The 20,610-nt window shown below is 37.9% G+C and overlaps 1 protein-coding gene across 2 annotated transcripts in view; it reads left to right on the forward strand.

Moving 5' to 3' along the window:
• Positions 1 to 20,389, forward strand: part of PKNOX1 (PBX/knotted 1 homeobox 1) — a 37,362-nt gene extending 16,973 nt beyond the window's left edge. Inside the window, exons 4-12 of one of the 2 annotated variants that reach the window (XM_057382684.1) lie at positions 195 to 322; positions 1,461 to 1,632; positions 9,332 to 9,502; positions 10,825 to 10,924; positions 11,785 to 11,882; positions 13,860 to 13,988; positions 15,030 to 15,106; positions 16,616 to 16,788; positions 17,731 to 20,388. In XM_057382684.1, coding sequence (XP_057238667.1) covers positions 195 to 322; positions 1,461 to 1,632; positions 9,332 to 9,502; positions 10,825 to 10,924; positions 11,785 to 11,882; positions 13,860 to 13,988; positions 15,030 to 15,106; positions 16,616 to 16,788; positions 17,731 to 17,942 — 1,260 coding nt within the window. In that variant the 3' untranslated portion in view covers positions 17,943 to 20,388. Of the gene's footprint in view, positions 1 to 194; positions 323 to 1,460; positions 1,633 to 9,331; positions 9,503 to 10,824; positions 10,925 to 11,784; positions 11,883 to 13,859; positions 13,989 to 15,029; positions 15,107 to 16,615; positions 16,789 to 17,730 lie in introns of both variants that reach the window. The other variant, XM_057382685.1, reaches the window with a different exon arrangement.
• Positions 20,390 to 20,610: the final 221 nt, after the last annotated feature.

The raw sequence follows: 20,610 nt of genomic DNA on the forward strand, positions 1-20,610 counted from the left end.
CCTTTATCCATCAGAAAGTGTCAGGGATTAAAAGAGGGGTTTTGTTACTTCTACAGCTCCTCGTGTCACTGCCAAGTCATACCAACCTTCTGGCAATTTGGGAGCCCTTTGCACTGCTCTTTCCTTAGAGCACAGTACCCTTATTTTACATCAGGGCTGCATATTTACTTAYAACTTACTCTTTTTTTCTACAGATGCAAGTAGTAACAGAGTTAAAAACTGAACAAGATCCCAACTGCTCTGAAACTGATGCCGAAGGGGTGAGTCCTGCCCCCGTAGAATCCCAGACTCCAATGGATGCAGACAAGCAGGCCATTTACAGGTAGTGATGGACTCGTGTTCTGTCTTTTGAAGGGTAAAGGATAGAGTAGAGGATTTTTTTTTTATAAATAAATAATAAGTAGCTTGAAATCAGGTGTTCTCTTGGCTGTCTCCACAGTTTGTAGGGAAAGAATGAGATCAAATARGCTTTGCTGTCAGTCATCAGCCAAGAAAAAAAGCCTCCTGAGACTGTGGTATTCTTGAGTTTCAGCAGAATTTTAAAGGGTGTTCTAAGGGTGGCTGCAAAATTCAGCAAGCTWCCTTAGACTTCAAACTGTGATCACTGTTTGTCATGATATAGTTTATACCTTTAATTAGAGTTTTTACTTTTATTGTAATTAGGTCAATCTTTTCTCCTTTTTCTTTAGGTATAAYTATATATTCCCCTGTAATTAGCTAAAAAAAAAGATTGAATATTGATGTATGAACACACTAATTTGAGATTTTTCAGTGTTAAGTGCTGTGCTAAGCAGTTTGCTCAGTTTTGATTTGGTTAAGTGTTCTTTCACTATTTTATAAAGACAGAATTATTACTGGTTTTCAAATTTAAAAAAGATGTACAGGAAAAAGCCAAACAAAAAAACAAAACAAAAAAAAACCCAACCTGAGGCAGAAAAATGTATCCATTCATTTACAGACTTGTACTAACAAAATCATCTTCTTCTCAGAGCATGATTTCACAGGAGGCCTGTGAGCACATACCGGATACTGTTCACAATTTTTTAAAGCTATTTTGTGATGTTTAAGTATGGCCCACATTAAAGAATAAATTGAATGAAGCCTGATAAAATTAAATCCACATTTATTCTTTTGCAAATTCTAAATATAATTTCTAGTGCACTGTATTAATCTATCTCATGTCACTGAATTACAGTGAATTAAGCAGTCAGAGCTTTTTTGCTTTTGATTGTTCTCTTTAATTAAATATATACACATTTTACTGCTGTATTTGCCTCTAGAGTGTACTAAATCAAAATGAAAATAAACCTCTATCTTACTTTATTCTAGCCAGTGTTACATGCAATCTCTTCCAGGACTTGTCACACTTACATGAGTGACTATGACTTTGCCTGATCTGGTTGTCTTAATTTTGTAAGTGAAAATACTTATTCATGTATTTAAACCTTTTTTTTTTCTAGGCACCCWCTATTTCCCTTGTTAGCACTATTATTTGAAAAATGTGAACAATCTACACAAGGCTCAGAAGGCACAACTTCTGCCAGTTTTGATGTAGATATTGAAAACTTTGTAAGAAAGCAGGAGAAAGAAGGAAAACCTTTTTTCTGTGAAGATCCAGAAACTGATAATTTGGTAAGYATGAGCAATTTGTTTCATTTCTGAAACAATCACCACGTTTGCAACTTCTTCCTAATTTCTGATCTCAACTGGTCCTTATAGTTTCTCCTCACATTTTTTCTGCCAGTGAGAGATTCTGCTTTATGGTAATGCTTAAAAATACCTATTTTTTTAAATTTCTTCTGACCCCCTTTTCCCTTTTATCTGTAAATTCTTCATGGTTGTTTCCTCTTCTCAGCTAGCTGACGTGAGTGTATTAGAGACAAAAAGAAACAAATCCTTTCCGTAGCCAGATTGACTTTGCAAATTGATTTTGCAGTATGAGGTGCTTAACATATTTATCAAAACCATGTAATTGATGTAAATTTTTTTCCAATTTTTTTAAAATCAAGATTCATCTAGTTAATGCAGGAGAAGAGCTGATATAAGATGAGCTTAGGAAGTCTTTAACATAAACAATTTTTTTCTTTCAAGTCATTGACTCCTTTAGGTTTTCTGAAAGTCCTTCCTGTGATGGAGTTGTGATTTCCCCTTTTTGAATATACTTCCCTTCAATATCTTACTCAAAAAATTAGAGTTAGCTCTGTTCTACATGAAGCAGGTCTGCTGACTTGCTAAGCCTCGGGTTATTTTCTTCATTTGTAACTCTCTGAATTCAACACAAAAACACTGTTTGCCTGTGTCTCTCTAATCTGAAGTTCTTTTTTCAGCTGAAATCTAACAGTTGGAATGTAGTAGCTGTAGCTCAGTGGATGAGGAAAGGGCAGTGGTTGTGGTTTATCYTTTTAATACRAATTTTAATACAAGTCTCTTTTTARTAGRGRCTTTTGATGTTTCTTACAATGTTCTCATAGACAAGTTGATAAAATATGGASTAGATAGATGAGCAGTGAGATGGCTGAAAACTGGGTGAACTCCTGMACTCAAGGGATTCTGGTCAGCAGCATGAAGTCCAGCTGAGGGCTACTCATAAGTAATGTCCTCGAGGGATTGATCATGGACCCAGAACTCTTTAGCATCTCCATTAATAACTGGGGTGATGAGGCTGAGTGARCCCTCAGCAAGTTTGCAGRTGTTGCAAAAGTGGGAGGATCTTTTGCAACTGATCCACAGATGACTCTGCCACCATTCTAAAGTACTTTATTGCTTTTGGAGCAGCAGAAAAACAGGAATCTCATGGAATTCAACAAAGGGAAATGCCAAGTCCTAATWGGGGAATAAAGAAGACAGACTCTGTCTCTCTCAGTAGTGCCCTGTGAAAGGGCAAGAGGAAATGGGCATGAATTGAAACACAGGAAGTTTCATTAAAACCTTTTTACTGTGAGGGTGATTGAATACTGCAGGCTGCCCAGAGAGTTGTGGAGTCTCCATCCTTGGAGAAAGTCAAAACTCAGCTGGACAWGGCCCTGAGGAGCCTGCTCTTAGCTGACCTTGCTTTGAGAAGAGGGGTTGGATTGAAAAATCCAGAGATCCCCTTTCAACCTCAGCTACTCTGTGGTTCTGTGAGCCTCCAAAAATTGGTTTCCCACAGATCATGCATGCCTTGGTCTGTTCTCTGTGCTTTTGGGCATACATAGACATTTTCTCAGATGCAGCTTAGTTTTGTTGTAGCTGGGTTTGGTGCACTCAAATAGTCCTTCCTGTTGGTTGGCCTGTTTGTGGTTTCAGTGTGTGGTTTTAGTGACAAAGTCTCTTGGTTTCTGTGGTGTTCACCTTTGCTGATGGGCTGCACAAATCTGGCTGATAGTGCTCAAGGTGGATGAGGTAGCATTTGTTTATGCCCTGGATTCTGTGGCTGCTGAGGTCAGTAGTGGCTTAAACTGGAACCGTGTTGCAAAATCAGAACTCCTTGGCATTGCACTCCTGTCCTGTGGTYGTATTGTTAGCTCTGACTTTCTGTTGCTGGATATCAGATGAAACCTGAGTGCAGCTTGTCCTCTGCCTGTCCTGGAGGCTGGGAGYTCTGAACAGCTGACAGTTCTGACAGCCTCTTCATTTTGTCTGGGGCAGTGAGCACAAGTTTCTTGTCTAGTTGTGAGCTGCTAGCATGGTTTTCAGKCTCTTTTCAGCATGAAATATTGGTGCCTGCCACTGAGAAGGCTGTGGATGGGCAATTTTTGCTGCCTTGTGTCACATATATTTTTATTTTTAGACATTAAAAGTCTTTCTTTAGTAGAGAGGAACGTTATTGTGCATCTTTGCTGTATCTTCTGTTCTTGCTGTCCTTCCCTTTTTAACTCCAGTGTTAACTCAACCATTCACTTGAAAGGAGAAGCTGTTAAAACTGATAATTAGACTGGGCTAGAGGGGTAGAGCAGGTAGGCCATACAGACTCAAACAAATAAGGTGTAAATTCTTGCTCAGTAGCCTCAACTTGAAGCCAGAGCTAAACTAAGATGAACTGAGCATCACAACAGTCTAAAGAGGCAAATTCAAGTCCTATCTGAGAGTCATAAGCCTGCTGCACTAAGGAAATCGGTCAGCTGTTTCATTTTTTTTCCTTTTAACCTCTTTGGGAAGTGGCATGYAGAACTCAGCCAGATTGCAGTTTCTGTGACAGAGCCTCAGATGACAGTTCCAAACCAGCAGAATATAATTCCATGCTGYCTGTGGCTAATTAAATAGATAGCAGAAATTATGAAGGGTCACAGATAGTGATTGTAGGGTCACTTACAGTCCTGGCAAAGTTCCACATTGCTCAYTCACTTGAAACGTCTTGGATACTCCACAAGAGCAGCTTGGAGTTCATCCAGAGGACCACAGAATGTTAATCTGGGTGGCACAGGCTTTAGATCTGTTTGACCAGAAAGGAAGTTCATTAAGAGCAGTGGATGCTTGTTCCAATTTGAGTAGCTTTTACTAAGCTATRGTCTAGATTATCTTGTTACTTGGGYATTATAATTCCCMGTCTGAATTAATTGGTTGTTTCCTGCTTTAGTGTCATAAAAGGATTTCAGCGCTGGGAAATGCAGGTAGCATCCACCTGAAACTTAGTTTTAAGATACTCATATATTGCTAAGCCTGGCCTGTAAACCAGGTTTCAAACCCTTGTTMTTATCCAGATGGAGGGATTCTGTTTTTCCCAGTGAAGCTCTCCAGCAGTGTCAGTTGATGATCTTGAAGCAGCAAGGCAAAGGGTCGTGGTCTCTCCAGGAGAGTTGTTACCAGGCCTTTTACTTTTGCAGTTACCAGGCCTTTTACTTTTGCAGTGTCTTTCCCAAGTCTGGGGGCAATCCTGTGCCATGTGCTCTGGGGTGACCCTGTGATTCTGTGCTGCAGCACTCCTGTTTTCAAATTCTGGAAGCTGAAGGTTGTGTTCATGTTCTTACTAGACTGGAAATGTGCTTTCCTAAAGCTTTAACTTCCTCCATATCAYTTTGGAATGTTATTATTTGCATCCCCCTTAGTCCTTGTATCAAGCACACTGTCAGAAGACGTGTTTTTGGTGTCGATAATCAGATTTTGGTGGTCTGTGTTGCTAGTCAGAGGTTCTGAAGTGCACAAACTTCTTTCTGGAAGTGTTCCCAGCTGTATCCTCTTAACTTGAAGAATCATCTGTTGGAGCTCCACACACTTTGCCCCTTACCCTTTGCTTTSTCTGCCTCATTTTCACAGATCTTGGAATGAACCAAGGCATTGACTGCTCTTTGTTCTCCATTAGTCTCCTTTTGTGCACAGGACATACACAGACAGATTCCTCCATGTCTGAGATGTTGTTCAGCATCAGTGCTTACAGAGAATTTTTTTAGCCCTTTCACAGATTGTTTTATGTTTTAAGACRTCCATTGCTGAACCTTTTTTGATGCTCACTGCCAACCTGGTTGCTGCAGAAATATCACATTGCCTCAGGGTGGTCCCTACCTCTTGTGTRGCTTCTGTTCAGGGTAAACTCTTCAAATTTTCAATTTTTTAAATTTCTCCACATTCAGAGGACCATAGGATAGTTTGGACTGCACTGCAAGCTCAAGAGGTTTGTAASCCAACCTCCTGCACAGAGTAGGGTCAGCTGTGAAGTCAGAGCACGTTGCTTATGGCTTTGTCAAGTCTAGACACAACACAAGACAAGGAGTGTGAAATATACTCTCCCTTTTGTATTTGAACAGGACACTGCCCTTTTTTGAAGACCCTCCCCCCCAAGTTTTTGTTTCATTTGGGGTAAGGATTTTTGGTTCAGTACCCTCTTCTCAATTCTGTTGAACTCTTAGTTGTGTCAGGAAGAGTTGCAGTGGTGAAGCCAGCTGATATCATTTGAATATTGACTGAACAAGCATTTTTAAACAGTGCTTTTACTGTTTTAATGTGCAGAATTATCCCAACACCTTTGCTAGCTATGTCTYGTAAGTGGGGACTCTATATTGAGGAGAAAGGTTGTCAAATCAAAACAAATGAAAACAAAATACCCTTGCTCCCAGAGTTTGTGTTCTCCCCCTGGAAATCTAAATTCCCCAGGAGCATTTGGGTTAGGAAGGTAGGTGAGCTGTGAATGTACATTTTTCAGTTGTTTTTTTTTTTCAAATGAAAAGAGTCATTTGAGTGAGATTACGTATCACTATATGGAGATTCTTTCATGTACTTTGCCCACCTGTGTAGTTGCTGTGTGCTCTGAAATCCATAAAARAACTGTGGCTCTGTGTTTTCCATCATCCAGGGTGAGCTGGGGATCGTGGCTAARGCAGTGCACGCTGTGCCTGTGCCTTTGCACCATGGGCTTGAGGCACTGACCACAGCACACAGGCACAGTTTAAAGCATATTTRGGGTTAAAGATACCATTTCTTAAATTTATAGACATATTTATAGGTGAATAGGCTCTACATAGCAAGAAGTGGATTTTTTTCAGTAACTTTTCTTTCTCTGCTTAATAGTTTACCATTATCTTTACTTACAACAATTTCAACAATAGTGGAAGGTGGYCCTGCCCTCAGCAGGGGGCTGGAACTGGATCATCTCTAAAGTCCCTTCCATCCCAAACCATTCTAGGATTCTGTGAATATATGCAAATCTCATGGTTACTTCATCTTCGTGCATTTCTTTGAAATGATGCTCCAGGCWTATTTCAACAGCTGAAAGGACTAAATCAATTGGATTATAAAAATACATTATTCTGTGGCGTATTCTTTGCAGGAGCCCTGAATTACTGAAATATTACTGCTGTTGAGACCTATCTAAAACCACTTCTTTGTATTACTTTTTCCAATATGAGCTATTTTATCAGGAATTCTTGATTTTTGTGGTTTTAAGGAAAAAGTGAACTTYTGCTAACATTAAGTTTGGTCAACCCATTCTGCAAGACAGCAGGAGCCATATGGGCACAATTAATGTAGTTGTAAATGRATTAATAAGTCCTGGTGACAGGCGTGGCATATTGGCAAAGTTTTGTTTGCCTCCTAACCACAGTAGCACAGTTTCCTGCAAGAGTGGTGTGGCACAGCAGGGCTCTGCAGAAACCTGGGGAGTGTTACTGAGTCTGGGTTTGTGGTTAATTTTGACTTTAATTCAATTTTCACCTCAAGTGTCAAACATCAATTTTAAACTAAATCTAAGCTGAAGGAAGGACTTTCACTTTTCCTCCAAGCCCATGCTGATATAAAAATAATACAAATATGGGTAATGTTTAAAAAATCCTAACTCTGTTGACTGAACCAAAATAAACTAATCTCTAACATGGTCAAATATTACATGTCCAAAAGCATATTTTGTTACCTCAGTTTAACTGAATGTTTAAAGCAYTCACTAATATTATGTGCAGTGTGTTGATCTGTCACACATGAAGAATTTTCTATTTTAAGCTTTTTTTGTCTCTGAAACAGAGACCAAATTACTTTAAACACAGATGACCTTTGTTTTGTGTTAAAAATTAGTTAGAGTTGCATACTTTGACTTTATTGTGTTTAAAGGTGCTTAAGCACAGTTTAAACAGCAACCTGGGCTGGTTTAGAAGATCACTGGTTTGTGTCTCAGTGCTGGGTCACTGCACTTKGTGTTTCAAAGGCTTTCAGTGTCATAGGTCAGAAGAGTTACCAGATAATCATTTGGATCAACTCCCTCAAACCTACATTTCTTTTTTGAAAGATGTATGGGGTTGTTTTTTTTTTTTCTTTTTAGCCCTGAGAAGAAATAATATTTCCTTTTTTTTTTTTCTTTTTTTTAATCTTGTTTATTTTAACACACAAATATCTACGCTGGGTGAGTGTCCTACAGCTGGAATACCTTCTGCTGAAAAAAAACAGGGAAAAGATGTGCCACAATGAAAGCTAAAGTGTCATGGTGGAGAGGGGGGCACACACAAGTTTTCCTACCCCGATCTCCTTTAGGTGTCTTGAGCAAACACCACTTCAGCTCCCAGCTGGCTTCTTGAGTTGSAAATAATAGGTAGATTAATTCATAACTTGTCATTTCTGGTCACTGATTCTGCCCAGGTAAATAACCCTTCATATAGGASAGATTTTTCCAAATAATTGTGAAGTCTAGCTCTGCACTGTGTTTCAAAATTGCAATTATTCAGTTTCATAAAACTGAAGGATATTTTTTCTCACAGATCCAGCACAGCACAGAAATGTTGGCAGTGGCATGTTGCATAAAAAATAATTATTTTGCTGGTGTGTTCTGTAGATATTTGAATGTCCTGGATTTCCTACTGCTTTTAGACCATCTGGATTTGGTTTTAGCTTCTGATCTTCTGCCATGACCCTTGCAATCACCTAAGCTATTTTTATGCAGTATGTAATACCATTGGTTATCCAGGCTTACAGTGTTTTTCTCACAGTGAGCATAAGTATTCTTCTCATATACGTATCTCCTGTATTTGGATTTTAGTTTAAATATGGTATTTTGTTGTTTTTTTTTTTTTTTTTTTTTTTTTTTTTTTTTTTTTTTTTTTTTTTAATTTGGTTTAGTGCTTTGTATTTAATGTTGAGTATTTCAGAATCAGTCTCCTCACCTGAAAGTTCTTACAAGATTTTACCTGAGATTTGTTAATCTTTGATATACAATCACAAAGGAACTTAAAAGCATTAGGACTGAAGAAATGTTTGATTACTTTAAGCTTTGTTGAACAGTGTGACTAAATTTGGGACCTCTTTATTCTGCTTTTATTGAAAAAATAAATTGAAAATTTGGGACCTCTTTATTCTGCTTTTATTGAAAAAATTGCTTTCACCCTCCCTAGCAATCTGTGGGACAAATTTAGGCTTAGTGACAGAAAAGTCTCCTCTCTGTATCTTAAACTCAGCTGTACCTTTCTGGTTTGCTTAGGTCAGGGTGTAATGTGGAACTGAGCCYGGTGTTTCTGATTTATAGAGCTCAAGAGAGCTGCTGCTGGCCAAGCCTGTTCCAGCCATGCTTTCCAAATAATTTGTGTGCCTGGGATTGTTTTCCATCACTTCCAGTCTTGTGTGGTCCGTGACCCAGAGTTGTACAARGGGGTTAAAGACCACGTGGATGTCCAGGCTCATCCTGTGCCCTGTGACACCTGAACTGCTCTGTCTCCCTGATGTGTCACATGTGACAAAGATCTCTTTTTTGTCCTGTTTTGTTTTCCCTATGTGGCAGTTTACTTGTGTTCCTTTCACATTCCAGGACCTAGCAATTAGTACCTCTGCTTTAATTGGGTGACCTTTGTTACTGAAAGGTAGTATTTGCTTAAATCTCATATTAAATATTTTTTAATTTAACAGTTATTTTGTTTCTGATTTTTTTTTCAATTCTCTCCCTCAGATGGTAAAAGCAATCCAAGTTCTACGTATCCATCTGCTTGAGCTAGAAAAGGTTAATGAACTCTGCAAGGATTTCTGTAGTCGTTACATTGCCTGCCTGAAGACAAAAATGAACAGTGAAACTCTATTAAGTGGAGAGCCTGGAAGTCCTTATTCACCTGTGCAATCTCAGGTGTGTTCCAAAAKCTGTTAAGTGGATTTTTGCCTAGATTTCCATAGGAACTTAGAGCTACACTTCATTTGCTATCAGTTTGCAAACAGAGTTTCTGCAGTTTACTTTATTTTCTCAAATCAGTTACTAAGAGTAGAAAGAGCTATTTTCTTTTTTTTTGTGCACACCTGTGTGCCTCTGCCTGATGGACAAATTTGTTGAAATGTGACAGAACACAGAGTCAATTTTTTATTGTCTATCTTTTTATGATTTTCTCTCAGTTCAGAATACCCTGGATTTGCTGTTTTGTTGGAAGGAAGTTAGAAAACAGAATAAACAAAGAAGAAAATTTTTCCTTGCTGAGGTCTCCTTAGTCTGTCTCCTTTATTAAAATATTGAGATGACTCTTACATTTCATACACAACCTGTATTCTGGAATAAACAGACAATATCTGATGGATTAAAGTTGCAATATTGCATTTTCTGTAMTAAATGGACCACAGTTAATTACCAGCAGTTAACTTGTTGATGTTTTTGCTGTCAGATGCTGCAGAATGAGCCCTGCCACCCCAGAACCCCCTGGATCCCACCTCTTAAGGGATGGCCTTTCTCTGCATTATTCATGTGTCTGATGCWCTGTATTCAAAAAAGACCCATAACTTCAAAATTTCACTTTCTGGACTCCTTACTTAAGTTTTGGTGTCTGGAAATGTGGAAAGGAGATTCTAAAATCAGGCAAAAACAGCTTTTAAAATGGGGGGTTTATGTGTCTTTTTTTTCTATAGAGACAGGAGGGACTCATTTTTCATTTGCTATCAAAAGAGATTATTCATATATATGAAAGAAATGTGTAAGAGTTTGCTTGGTCAGGGATGAGTAAGAGCTATCTTGAGCAGAATAAAACATATTGRATATTTAATAGATTATGTTGAAATTGAAGAAATTAAGGTAGTAACTAAAATTCCAAAGCTTTGRTGCTTGTAATAAGAGCATCAAGGGTCATTGAATTTGTCCTTTTTCCCTCTTGCCTTTGGAAACTGTTTCTCTTATTCATCAGGTACCTAGAACTGAAATTTCTCAAGATAGTTTTACATCTTTTCTAACAGTTACTTTCATGAGGGTTTTCAAAGGTAATGGTTGGTGATAATGAGGAAGTTAATGTAGGTAATGATGAACCCCTAATGAAGTCTCTTTCTCTTTGAAGGTAATCCTATGATTAAACTCTAAATGTATTTTAGAGCCAAAAATACATAATACAAAGTACAAAAATACACAAGCATGCTCTATCTTCTTACAAAAAAAAAGTTTAAAAATGTAAGCAACTAATTGTTTTATTTTTCTAGCAAATTCCAAGTGCCCTTGCAGGCACACTCAGTCCCCAAGGGATCATGGTGCCAGCATCAGCATTGCAGCAGGGAAATGTAACTATGGCAACAGTAGCAGGTATGACACACTAAAAACAACTGGCACCTTGCTCTTCATCTTGGTTTCTTTTATAGTTGGTACAAAAACTAGACAAACACTTTTAAAAATTCAGTTTTAATACMTGGAAAGTTGTTGTAATACAGTCACATGCTTTACTGGGTATGAATGTTTGTTTAATTTGTATCTATACCAAGTATGCCTATGAGAGTGGCAGTTACATACATAACATTAAGAAATCTTTCTGTGCAACACTACATTTGTTAAGACATTCCAGAGACTGTGGTGTTTTACTCTTTTTTTTTYCYTMAAAARRARRAWTYYWWTTKRRMAAWAATATTCAGTACCTAAACCATTGCACTTGGCTGCCTTGTGCTCCCTGGAGTTTGGAACCACAGMTCCAAGTCTGTGAAATCCTTGATGTCCTTGTTGCCCTCCTTCCGTTATATGGAAATAACATTTGAGCTGAAATGCTTTATCTTACTTCTGAGCAATGTTTTAAATCAAACCCAGCTGCCTGCCCTAAGCACTGGCCACACATAGGTGTGGGTTTGGTGTTGTGACCCTTCTTGGTTGAACACCTAAYTCAGTTAAAACAGCACAATGAACTGATTTGTAGCCTGATAATCATGGCATTTTCCTTTGAAAATARATTTGGAATGCCTAAAATACAGGCAAATAAAATCAAATTTTGTACAGTTTTTTTGTAGATGGAAGGAAATTTTAGAGTAGCAAAGAGGACGTCTTGCATGCTGACTAGAAAAGAATAGTTGATATATTATCAAAAGTCTTGCATGGGCTGCAGTGCTAATGTGTTTAAAGAGAATAATTCTTGAAGGGCTTTTCCTTACCCATAATCTGTGTTTTTGTTTTGCTTTAAGGGGGGACAGTSTATCAGCCAGTCACTGTGGTCACTCCACAAGGTCAGGTGGTGACACAGGCACTGTCACCTGGGACTATTCGRATCCAGAACTCTCAGGTTTGTTTCGTGGGCTCCACAGAATTGTGTTCTGGGTGGAAATACATCTCAGTGTTTTTAGGAGTTTTGGTTTAAGTTTGACACACTGGCAGAAGGAGCTCTGTGTACTGAGTAATTAATGGTAAATCAATGGTAATTAATGGTAAATTAGTGCAGCCCCTGCTGTAGGAGTTACAGGTTGTACAGTAAGGTCCCTCTTGCCACAATGGGTCRTCATAGTTCCTACCTGTTAAATGTCTTCTTTACTGATGCCAGGAGAGTATGGGTGCATGGAATTTAAAAAAGCAAACTAAAATTAAAAAACAACCCCCTCCTAAACCAAACAAACCAAAAAAAACCACCAATGCAAACCAAAACCACTTCTGAATTAAACAAACACTTATTCAATGATTAAAACTTTTCAAATCATTGAACTGTGTTTATTGCTGGATAGATTTAATGTATTRCATTAAAGTGCCTCACTGCTATTGCGAGAAATTTGACTTTTYATCATGGTGGCAACCACTTGTAGTGTGAAACTGCAAGTATTTCAGAGTTTATCCATTTTGAGAAGCATTTTTCTATAAAACCTTCAAAGTATGCAGTTGAGACATTGGGAGAGCCTCAATTTTGGCTCCTTACGCCCTAAAATACAAGGACCAGCACTTTCGGGGGGGGGAGGTTTAAGAGTTGGATCTGAAGAGTTCAAAGAAACAACTAAAGAAAAACTAGAAACATGAAAACTAGAACATCTTCTGGTACAGAAAACCTTGGGAGCTTTCGCTGGAAGCGATAAACCAAAACTTACTGGAATCTGGATTTAATTAAAAATGTGAATGAGGAGATCCCTCTCCATAGCAAAAAATCTGYTGGTAAKCACTGACTCACTGGCTTCTTTTCTYCCTTATTCTGGCCTTCSRACCAAAAAAGTGTGCACAGAATGTTMCTTTAATTGGCAGGAGTGTATCTGTATTGCCCATGTTCTCCCCCAGAACACAGACAGCTCTGTCCTCACACACCTTTCAGAAAGAAATTTGTAAAATTACTCTCCTGGATTGAAGGGATTTAAAAAAAAATTAAAAGGGTTTTTTTACCTTTTATGAAAAAAAAATACTGAGAGGAAAATAATGTTTCTAGCCTATAAATAAAAAAAGAACATCTGTGACTACCCCTGATGTTAGTAAGAGTCTCCAAACCCATCAATGCAAAGGTCATCCATRCAAAATCCTTCTTCAATGTCTCCTTTTTCAGTGTTTCAAAATGCTGTGGAAGTAGGGAAAAGTACTGTGGAAAAGCTGTTCAAAGTTCATTATAAAACCTCCATATGCAATCAGGTTATTTAGAATGTAAGGCATTACTTTGGAAATTTAAATGTGCTCTAGGTATGTATTTGTTGTAATTTGGTAGCTTCAACCTTATTTAAAACTAGTTTCCTACATATTAATTGGCTTTAAAAATTGCTCCAATTTGTCTGGAAAACATGATTTCAAATTATTTCTGTTACAATTGGCTGAAATAGAATGTTATATGCAATTTATGTTAYGTTTCTTTTTATTTCTTAATGCATAAGCATTTAAGAATGTATTCTCAAATGTTCAGATAACCAACGTGTAAAGGATTTGATGAATCAATGGGAAGCGAAAAGCAAAGAGAAAGAAAYAGGAATATTTAGGAAGTAGTATGAGTATTGTAAAATGTGTTGTAAAGTTCTGTTGTGTAGATCTTTGAGAATTTAAATGCATTTATTTAGCATAACCTTTAGCATCTTTGTTTGTAACTCTGGCATCATAATTAATTTTACTTTATCCTTCATTTAGGTTTTAAATCAATAATATTTTACAGCTTGCATAGTTGTTTATGTTTGCACACAGTGAGTGTATTCAAGATATTCAAGCCTCATTTCTTTTCATTCCTTCTATAAATGAGTTGTTCATTCATTGATACAGAGCTGCCATTGCTATGTTAACTGCCTTATTTCTTCTAAAATTACATGTGCAGCTCCAGTTGCAATTAAACCAAGATCTAGGCATCTTGCATCAAGATGATGGCTCATCAAAAAATAAGAGAGGAGTTCTTCCCAAGCACGCTACAAATGTGATGAGATCYTGGCTTTTTCAGCACATAGGGGTAAGGACTGAGCACAGTTGGTTTTTTATTTAGCTCTTTTATGTGGACTGTTATGATTTTCCTTCATAAGCAAGGTGAATTTATTTTGCTGTCATTTATATAATCTCAGTTCAGTTTTTCCTGGAGTCATTTGGAGTAGTTTCACAGTCTAATGCTGGTTGACTTTTATTAATATTTTAATAAATATGTTACGCTTGTGCTGCATGCTCTCAATAAATATTATTAAAAGGAACTTTCTTCATTTCACTTAATGCTCTCTACACCCTGGTTCATAGCACAAGGAAAATTAATTCCACCCCTTTTTGTGGTGTGTTGGGGATATTTTTGGTAGAGGAAAATTTCAAATGTTCTGTCTTTATCTCCTTTCCAACAATCTTTCTAATGTGGACCAAACATGTCACTGTCTGCTTGTGCTTTYAATTGTCTTTCCTTTGCATGAATACTTTGAAAGGATAAATAGCTCTCAGGCTACTACAGTGTTCAGTTGATTGATATTTTGCCTTTTACAACTTTTTTGCAGCAGAAAACTGATACAGGGAAATGGCGTGAGCACTTCTTGTGTTACACACCCCGACTTCATGTGCTGGGTTCAGAGCAGCTTTATTTAACTCCAGGCTGCTCCTCAGATCTCTCACATGACACTGCCCTGGCCAGCAGAACTAATCAGAGCTGCTCACATGCTGTGCTGCCCAGGGATCACGCTCTTTAATAAAGACTGTCAGCCATGAGAGGCTTTTTCTTCTGAATTGCACAGCAGCAGCTTCATGGTGCCATAGACACTTCCAAGGATAAAATCAGTTTTTGTGTAGTAAAGCAGTCTTTGTTAAATTATTTCCATCTATAAAAGTTTGTGGGGTTTCTAAGGTTTGTGTTTTAATGAGTCAGATGGCCTTAATCTACCATCTTTAATCAGATGTAAGAAAGGAGTTCTTATTTCTGATGAGGAGCAGCTTTAATCAGTTGCAATAAAAGAGTTGGTATTTTTGATGAGGAGATGAAAYAAGCTTATGCCTTTCTTGTTTGCTTTTTTGGCCTCTTTAGCATCCATATCCAACAGAGGACGAGAAGAAACAGATTGCAGCACAAACAAATCTGACACTACTCCAGGTTAACAACTGGTAAGAGCAAAGCCCTTGCTTAATATCAGTCCTTGTCTCCTCCACAGCTTAGAAATAATGAGAAGTAGAACCTGGATATCTGGAGTTGAACTTAAATATTCTACATATGTTACAAAATATGGATAGAAATACAAGAGTTATGCACTGGCACATGAGCACATTATTTTTATAAGATATAATAATGCTCATGCCATATAAATKATATAAGGTCTCCAGAAAACATTACAACATTAAGGAATTGTGTTTTGTTGCTGAGAGAGATGGAAGTACTCTAATGTCTCTTCTTCAAGTGAAGAAATTAAAGTCTAAAGGCATTTAGTATCTTGGTGGCTGCAGATGTTTAAGAAGTTCCCGTTCACAGAGTCTGTCCTTGTGTCAAAGGATGCTCTCCTGAGCAGTGATGTCTGAATGGAGAGGCAGTTCCTCAGCTACACCATTTCCTGGTTCAGCATGTTTTGTCTTGTCTTATCTTCCCTGGAGGTGTGAGATAAGACACCTGCCCTGCACAAGAGAAGAGGGAAGGTGCTGACATGTGTCCTATTCACCTTGTGGCACTGGTTCCTAAAATTGCTGCAGCAAAGTCCCCCAGGGATTTGCCTCARATTTCAAAGATGACGCTGGCTGGGAGGCTGTGGAGAGGTCCAGGGGGAAATAGTCAAGATAGTGACAGAGCACTGGTTCCAAAAGTGGAACAGGGTAACTGCCTGTGTGACATGTGGCCATGGAGCTCTGTGCTCTGGGATCTGACTTCTGTCCTTGCAGAGCATTGTATTACAGCTTAGGAACYTGCCAGTTGCACCTGATTTCCTTCTATTCAGGTAAAGCTGGGTCCTGGATGTGTTTTATGAGATTTAGTGTTGATACCTTCAGTCACAGCTCCTTGTTGAAGTTGATTCAGTTAAGTATTTTCTTATTTCACTAGCAGGAAGGGGAAGGACAGCAATTAGCATGCCAAAGTAAGAAGTTGAAAATCAGAGAATTAGAAGGAATTGGGAAAGATCTGAAAAAAGTGTTTGCTGTTGTCTGCTGGATCAGGAGCCAGACCTTGGAAAGCCAGGGAGYCTGTAAAATAAGTAATGTAGAAGCTTAAGGGAATAAATGAAACCAGACCAAACAAACTGGGTTAGGCAGGGGCTAGATTTTAGGTGAACCCTAATGAGAGGAGTATCAGCTTTCTGAGCTGGGCTGTCAGCAACTTTTCTGGTGCTTAGTTTTTAATAAGATCCTGAAGGGTACATCTGTTGTGCTGTCTGGAGAATTTTTCCTTCTGAGRTGGAGAAGAAATGCTGTTTTCTGCAAAATGATAGGATTGCTCTTTTAGCTAGTTTGCCAAAATCAAAGTGGTGTTCTAGGAGTGGTTCTATACTTTCAAAGATTGTGAAGGCCAGCTGATAGAAGATTTTATATTCCTAATTTTTTTTCCTGCTGCATACTTTGTGAATGTGTGTGAAAGAGAGGGAATTTACAGCCAACTGGTTCTAAGTTCACCTTGCCCTCAATTGTGTTTAGGTTTATCAATGCTAGAAGGCGAATTCTTCAGCCAATGCTGGACTCCAGTTGTTCTGAAACCCCAAAAACAAAGAAGAAAACAGCTCAGAACCGACCAGTCCAGAGGTTCTGGCCTGACTCCATTGCCTCAGGAGTGGCTCAGCAGCARTCGAACGAGCTCACGATGTCAGACGGTGAGGACAACTGCCTAAACATGGATAATAAAGTTAATTCCTCTCTRACAGGGAAATGGGGGGGTTGATGCCTTTGGGGGGAGTGGAACTTTTAGATGTTTCAGTAGAAATGTGGTTTAATCTGGAAAAACACAACAGAAATATGTCACTTTTTTCCTCCAWCAATTTTCCGTGGTTTGGGGGAGGGTATTGTATTGGAATTTATGTTGAGAGACTGTTGCTTTTGTTTCAAAAGTTATGAAACAACAGGAGAAAAGATGTTAAACTGTGATATACACCTGAGTTTACTCTGTGTGCACATCAGGAGTGTCCTGCTGGATGAGCAGCACTGAGCTGCAGCTTCAGCTTCATGGCTGAAAATCTGCAATTCCACATCTGCCTCATGTGGTTCAGACTGAACAGTGAGAGGAAGAAAAATGCCAGAGGGTCTCCAAAGATTTTGACTGAAGTAGCTTCCAGTGTCAGATTAAGCAAAGATATTTAATTTAAGAAACATAAAGAACTGCTTTAATCTCAGATCATCCTTTCTGTCCTTCTGCCTGGTGCTTTATTCTCTCCAGTTTGTAACAACTTTTTTTTCAGCCTCTGCTGGATCTATCAACATCTCTATTCATTGAAGTTACCTTGAATTTATATGAACACTCCCAATTTTCTGCAACTAAATCAGCTGGAATCCTTTGCAGAAATGGCCTTGTGATGACTTGAYTGGAGAATTGCTGTAGTGTTGTCCATAACACAGATTTAAGATTCACAACATAAAGTTTTAAGATTCCTGACCAGCCTAAATCTGACATTTCCTGATATTTAAGTATTTGATAACTTATCTAAACTTGTATTTTAATGCATTTCTGTAAGTTTTCTTACTATTGATTAGAAACAAGCTCTGTTGTGTATAAGTAGAAGACAAGAAAGGTGTTCAAGTGCTGTGATTTCCTTCTGCAGGTGCTGTTGTGACCATCACAGCTCCAGTCAACATGAATGTAGACAGTCTGCAGTCTTTGTCATCCGATGGTGCTACTCTGGCTGTGCAGCAGGTGATGATGGCAGGGCAGAGCGAGGATGAGTCTGTGGACAGCGGTGAAGATGATGGAGGAGACCTCTCAACAACAAATATCAGYGGGCTGGTCTTGGATAACAGTGATTCTCTGCAGTAGGAAGCAAGAGAGTGTGGAGAAAAACACTTAGGAATAAAGAATGGACTGACTGACTGACTTTTTATAGTTTGCACAGCAAACATTTTACACAAGTTTTATTTCTAATATGTTTTATATGTAGATATAGAAGGGTGCACTTTTTTGTATTTCATAGTAAGCTTAAAGAGTGTTTTTGCAGGTGCAGCAACTTCTTTCAAATGTGTTATTTTTTTGTTTCTTTTCCTTTCCTTATTTCAGAAAATTATATCTAGTAATATAAAGAACCACAATAGCACCCCTTTGCTCTCTCAATTGGAAGTGCTGCAGTTTCTGATGAATTATGCAGTTTCAATTAGTGCTGTTATTTAACACAGCTTTTGATGGGCAGGTGATGTAAATTTAAAGCATGTGACACTAGTGTGTGAAACTTGATTATTGAGTTAGATGCATATATTTGAAAGATGCTTCTGCACCTTAAAAACTGCTAGTCTGAGGTGGACAGCAACACACATAAAAAAAAAGAAACTGTTGATGTGTGATTCAGTAGAGAATGTATGGCAATTTAAATAAGTTTAGTTTCTCTCATAGTCCGTGAGCCTGTTTTATCATTTGCTATAAAAACTCCTATTTTTACCTTGCTGGGGTTATTGGATAAAAAAAAAATATTTTTATAAATTCACTAGAAATTGGGATGACAACTGTATTAAGCAGGAGGAAAAAAAATTTCCAGAGGGGAAAAATAAATGTTTAGTATTCCTATTTGGAAGGTCTGAAAATTGACCCAATTTAATAAACAAGCCTACAGTAGCATTCTATGATTCTCAACTGTCCCACAGTGATATACTATATTTGATAATAGCATAAGAAGGGCCCACTGTTTGATGGGATTTTGATATTGTCAAACATTGATTTATATTATGTGTAAACTAATATTCAAATTGCATAACTCTGTATCTAGACTTGTATCTGAAAATATTTGCTAAATGAGTATTCAGGTAAGTAAGTTCAAATACCCACAACTTTTCCAATTATTAGAGAAATYTAACAGTTTATAGTTTGTACAACTGAATCTAAAAAAAAAAGAAAAGTTGCCTACTATACAGTCATGAATTCTGCTATTTTATTGCATTTGAAATATTTTCCCCTAATACAAAAAGAGATATAACATGGATTTATATAAAATTTCTTCAGATCTGAWGTTTACTACCAGAATATACAGCAGGCTTTGTTAGAGTAGGAAATCCTTGTGTGTCATTTAAAAAAAAAAAAGAGCTGGTGATGAAAACAGCTGGGTTTTGGTTTTGTTTTGTTTTGGATTGGGTTTTTTTTTTGTTGTGGTAACAGTTCATTTATTTTATTTTCCCAAAGTTTGAAGTCTGTGATTGTCAATCCATGAAYACTTGCTTTTGGAACTTTGTACTTCCCATTGTTGAGTACAAATAAGARACTCAAGAGCCTCGTGGTATGATCAACATCTTCTTTTGTCCCTGTCCATTTGTCACASTGTTGGCTTAGATCAAAGCCAGGACTTCTGATTTTGACCAAATCTGGGTGTGTTTCTAATGTGGCAGGGAGAAAGGTGGTAGCTTTTAGAATCTTTAGACACTCTMTTTGAACAAAGCCCTTTGGCAGATGCAAATATTTAACTGAGTACTTAATTTCTGCTTCTCAGAACACTCAGGYACATGTTTAGGTCCCCTTGATTTCAGGAAGATGAAGGAATGTACTGCTGGACATGCTTAAATGGTTGGAGCTGGGCATGGCAGATTGTCTTCCAAGGCAAGGCTGAGTTGGTAGGAAGAAAAACTCCAGGAAGAAATCAGTAGCATTGCCACACATTCATGGAGAATAACAGGAGTTTTCAGTTTTGTTTTAAATGGTTTTTATTCAACACAAGTGGTGTTTCTGCTCTGGTTCTCACYGGGTCCTGGCTGAGGATCTCCCTTCGTTCAAGTGCTGTAATGATCTGCCCCACTGGACTGGTGGTTTCTTTCTAAAGAATTGGTTTTCTTCTGACTTCTCTGCTTTGCCACTAATGTGCCATGTTTGTATAACAGCACYGTAAATGAATAATGCAATATTTAATTAGGAAGGCTCTGACATAGCATGACTATCTCAAAGGCTGTTGTCAAATCCAGTTTGACCCCAAAACACTTAAAAATACAAACCATGTGCAAATCCTGCTCCTTTGGAAACATTAGGCCTCTACTGCCCCTAGAAAAGATAGCTCAGATTACTGGAACTGAGAGACAGATTCTGTATTTTTGTTTTRAATTATTTTTTTAACTCTTAAGAGTGCTTCATGACCCCCACAGTTTCCATTCTATAGCAGGTTATATTTCTTGGTTTGTTTGGGGTTTTTATTGGAAACTCAATTGGAAACAACCAAGCCTCAGGGTTTGCAAACTTCTGGAAGTTTATTTTTCAGAAAGAAGCCATTTTCTAGTTAGGTTTTTTTTTTTATTATATTTCCCCCCACCTTACCTGCAGCAGAAGTTTTATTCTTCCAAAACATTTGTGACCTCGTCTTCATCTACTTTATCAATACCTGGAGACTGAAGTTTACAGAGTTTACTATGRAAAGGGAATATGGAATTGTTTCACTGTCAGATTAGAAACATTAGAAAAAAATACAGGGATGTGAATTCCTGACACTGAAAAGGCTTCACCAATATAAAATTATTGCTTA

The sequence above is a fragment of the Malurus melanocephalus genome, unplaced genomic scaffold, assembly GCF_030028575.1.
Source record: "Malurus melanocephalus ecotype Western Australia unplaced genomic scaffold, MMel_1.1 scaffold_579, whole genome shotgun sequence".
Taxonomy (NCBI): Eukaryota; Metazoa; Chordata; class Aves; order Passeriformes; family Maluridae; genus Malurus; species Malurus melanocephalus.